General features: G+C 64.5%; 1 protein-coding gene across 1 annotated transcript; it reads left to right on the top strand.

Moving 5' to 3' along the window:
* The first annotated feature begins 2217 nt into the window (after nucleotides 1-2217).
* On the top strand, nucleotides 2218-3691 carry POU3F2 (POU class 3 homeobox 2). The gene has a single exon (XM_032185072.1). The coding sequence runs from the start codon at nucleotides 2242-2244 to the stop codon at nucleotides 3619-3621; it is 1380 nt and encodes a 459-aa protein (XP_032040963.1). The 5' UTR covers nucleotides 2218-2241; the 3' UTR covers nucleotides 3622-3691.
* The last annotated feature ends 289 nt before the right edge of the window (nucleotides 3692-3980 follow it).

Raw genomic sequence — 3980 nt, forward strand, 5'->3', positions numbered from 1 at the left:
GCTCCTCTCCACCTGCTCCTGGGCCAGCCCCAAAAGCCCCGTCGTGGGGCGCTCCTTTAGCGGCCAGGCGCTGGGAAAGTAAAAGGCGAACTCCAATAGCGCCCGGCTCTGGCTCCGAGGATTCAATAAACAAGCCGCATTAACTCCAGCCAGAATTTATCTCGTAGACTGATGGAATTTGCCTTTTTTTTTTTTTTTTTTTTTTTTTTTTTTTTCCCTCCCCTCCTGCTTCTTCTGCTTCTTTTTCCCCCCAAGGCCTCATATTCTCCACTCAAAATTTCGCAGCCTTCCTTTGATAAATTACTCAAAGTAATCCCTGCACCAGCCAAGTCTGACTGGTTGACGTTGTGTTAGAAGTCTTCATAGCGGTGTCTGTCTATAAAATATTCACTTGCGGACTACAAAGGGTGGATCATTTTTAATGACAAGATTCAGAACTGGAGGATGAAGGGAAAAGATTAATATCCGTGAATTCAAATAATTTAATTTCAAATGCCGAACTTAGAGCATTATACCCTACCAGTTTAAACAGCGATGCAGATAAAATAGAAGAGTCTCGGGTGAATGAAGTGGCCAGAAGAATAGAGTTGCGGGGAATGCTGGAAATGAGCCTTCGTGCAAACTTTGCGGGAACTTTTTCTTTTCTTTTCTTTTCTTTTTTTTTTTTTTTTTTTAATTCCACACCTTTCTATCTTCTGGGATAACCGGTATTCTAGCGGGGCAAAAAACACAGCTGATATTCCGTATGTGAGCGTGCAGATATATGTGTATATATACATATATATATATTATACGTGCGGGGAGATTTTCCTCCGTCTCGAGATAGGTGGGGAAATCTATTTGGACGGCGGATTTTAATTTCAATGGGTAATGTGAGCTCGTGCAATCAAAGTTATCAATTTCTGTCCTTTTTGTTTAGATTCCTTAGTTAAATGTGTTTGTTATATCTACCCCGAGGAGAAGCAACTTGAAAGTGTAGCTTTTGAGTCATCTTATAAATACATCCCTGAGGCTGCGGTTCTTGCAGCTTTAAGCAGTTTTCATTAAAGCAGCCAGCTGCCTCTTTGTGTAGATTGGATTTTAAAAAAAAAAAAAAAAAAAAAAAAAAAAAGCAATCACTTGTGCACAAGCCCCGGCCTCAGTTTTGTCTCTCCGCAGGCCCTTAAAGTTGAAGTTTCATTCATGCCTTGGGTCTGCCCGCCGAACCGGCCCTCCTCGGCGGAGCAGGCTGGCGAGAGCCACACGGAGAGCGCGGGCCCGCGGACTTCACAGGGCAAGGTTAAAAGGGAGGCAGGGATCAAAACGCCCCCGGCTCACAAAAGGTGCATTAAACGCGCCCCGGCGAGGAGCGCCGAGCCGCCCCCCGCGGGCAGCGCCGGGAGCCCGGCTCCGGAGGGGCTCGGCCGCTCCCCCCCCCCCTCCTTTTTCCCCTCTCCCGGCCCCGGGGGGTGTCCGGGGACCCCCGCGAGGTGCTGCGGAGCGAGGCCGGCGGCGGTGGCGGAGGAGGAGGAGGAGGAGGAGCGGCGGTGAAGGAGCCACCGAGGAGGGCTGGCAGCTCCAAGCCGCTTCCCACGGCCCGGCCGCAGCGCAGCGCAGCGCACGGGGATACAGCCCCGGGGATAGAGCCGCGGGTCAGCCCCGCGCCGCGGGCGGGGGGCGGGGGGGGGCTCACGGCTGCCTCCCTCACACCGCCGGCACCCGGCGGGTCCCGGCCACGCACCGGGAGCGGGACCGGCACCGGGAGCGGGACCGGGACCCGCTGCCCCCGCTCCGCCTCGTCAGGGGCTGCCCGCGCCGGGCCGCGCAACAGGAGCCGTTAACGGGCGGGCCCGGGGCGGGGCGGGGCGGGGCGGGGCGGGGGCGCGGAGCTCCTCACCCCTCGCCCCTCTCCCCCCCCCCCTCCCTCCCTCCCCAGCACCGGGCCCGGCCCCGCCGCCGCCCCCGTTCCCCCTCAGCGCCGGGCGGGCGGGCGGGGGGCGTGTCGGGGGCGGGCCCTCCCGGCGCGGCCGGGCCAATGGGCGGGCGCGGCGGCGGCGGTTGCCAGGGGCGCCCGCGTCCGTCAGGCGGCGCGCGTCCAATGGGCGTCGGCGGCGGGGCGGGGCGGCCGCGCGTGCCTTCGCAGTGGGCCCCGCCGCCGCGCGGGCCGGGGGGGCGCGGGCGCCGCGCGGCGCCCGAGGCGCAAAAGTAGCTGTCAAATGCGCGGCGCCTTTCCCCGGCGCGCTCAGTGCGGCGCGGCGAGTCATGGCGACCGCAGCCTCCAACCACTACAGCCTGCTCGCCTCCGGCTCGCCCATGGTGCACGCCGAGCCGCCCGGCGGCATGCAGCCCGGCGGCGGCTACCGCGACGCGGGCGCGCTGGTGCAGGCGGACTACGCGCTGCAGAGCAACGGGCACCCGCTGAGCCACGCTCACCAGTGGATCGCCGCGCTGTCCCACGGCGGCCCCGGCGGGCCCGGCGGCGGGGGCGGCGGCGGCGGCGGCGGCGGCGGCGGGGGAGGCGGCGGCGGCGGCGGCGAGGCGCCGTGGGCGGCGGGCGCGCTGGGCCAGCCCGACATCAAGCCGGCCGTGGTGCAGCCGGGCGGGCGCGGCGACGAGCTGCCGCCGCCGCCGCCGCAGCACCCGCCGCCGGGCCGGGCGCCGCACCTGGTGCACCACGGCGGCGGCGGCGGCGGCGGCGGCGCCGGGCACCACGCGGCGGCCGCGGCGGCGGCGGCGGCGGCGGCGGCGGCGGCGGCGTGGCGGGCGGGCGGCGCGGCGCACCTGCCGCCCGGCATGGCCGCGGCCAACGGCGGGCAGGCGGCGGGGCTGCTGTACTCGCAGCCGCCCGGCTTCACCGTCAACGGCATGCTGGGCGCCGCGCAGCCCGCCCTGCACCACCACGGCCTGCGCGACGCGCACGACGAGCCCCCCGGGCCGCCCCCCGGGCCCCCCGGGCCGCCGCACCACGGCGCCGAGCACGGGGGGCCGCCGCCGCCGCCGCCGCCGCCCCACGGCCCGCACCCGGGCGCGGCCGGGCCGCCGCCGCCGCCCGCCGCGCCCCCCGGGGCGCCGCACCACGAGGCGCACTCGGACGAGGACACGCCGACGTCGGACGACCTGGAGCAGTTCGCCAAGCAGTTCAAGCAGCGGCGGATAAAGCTGGGATTTACCCAAGCGGACGTGGGGCTGGCGCTGGGCACGCTGTACGGCAACGTCTTCTCGCAGACCACCATCTGCCGCTTCGAGGCCCTGCAGCTGAGCTTCAAGAACATGTGCAAGCTGAAGCCTTTGTTGAACAAGTGGTTGGAGGAGGCGGACTCCTCCTCGGGCAGCCCCACCAGCATAGACAAGATCGCGGCGCAGGGCCGCAAGCGGAAAAAGCGCACCTCCATCGAGGTGAGCGTCAAGGGCGCGCTGGAGAGCCACTTCCTCAAGTGCCCCAAGCCCTCGGCCCAGGAGATCACCTCGCTGGCGGACAGCCTACAGCTGGAGAAGGAGGTGGTGAGAGTGTGGTTTTGTAACAGGAGACAGAAAGAGAAGCGCATGACGCCCCCGGGAGGGACGCTGCCGGGCGCCGAGGACGTGTACGGGGCCAGCAGGGACACGCCGCCGCACCACGGGGTGCAGACCCCCGTGCAGTGAACTCGCGGCGGGGGCGCCCGGCCCCTCCTGCTCCTCCTCCTCCTCCTCTCCTCCTCTCCTCCTCCTCCTCCTCTCCTCCTCCTCCTCTTCCTCTCCTCCTCCTCTCCATCCTCCCCCCAACTTTTGATCGTCCTCCTTATCTTATTATTATTTTTTTTTTAATTTTCCTCCCGTCTTTCAAAAAAAAAAAAAACGCGCAAAAAAAAAATAAGAAAAAAAAATAACAAAACGAAGCAAAACAAAAAAAAATAAGCGAGAGAGAAAGAGAGAAAGAGAGAGAGAGAGAGAGAGAGAGAGAGAATCAAAGCAGACAAAGCACCTGCACCGGACTGTCCCTTAGACGGCAGCAGGTGCGGGGC

The sequence above is a fragment of the Aythya fuligula genome, chromosome 3 (assembly GCF_009819795.1).
Source record: "Aythya fuligula isolate bAytFul2 chromosome 3, bAytFul2.pri, whole genome shotgun sequence".
NCBI classification, from domain to species: Eukaryota; Metazoa; Chordata; class Aves; order Anseriformes; family Anatidae; genus Aythya; species Aythya fuligula.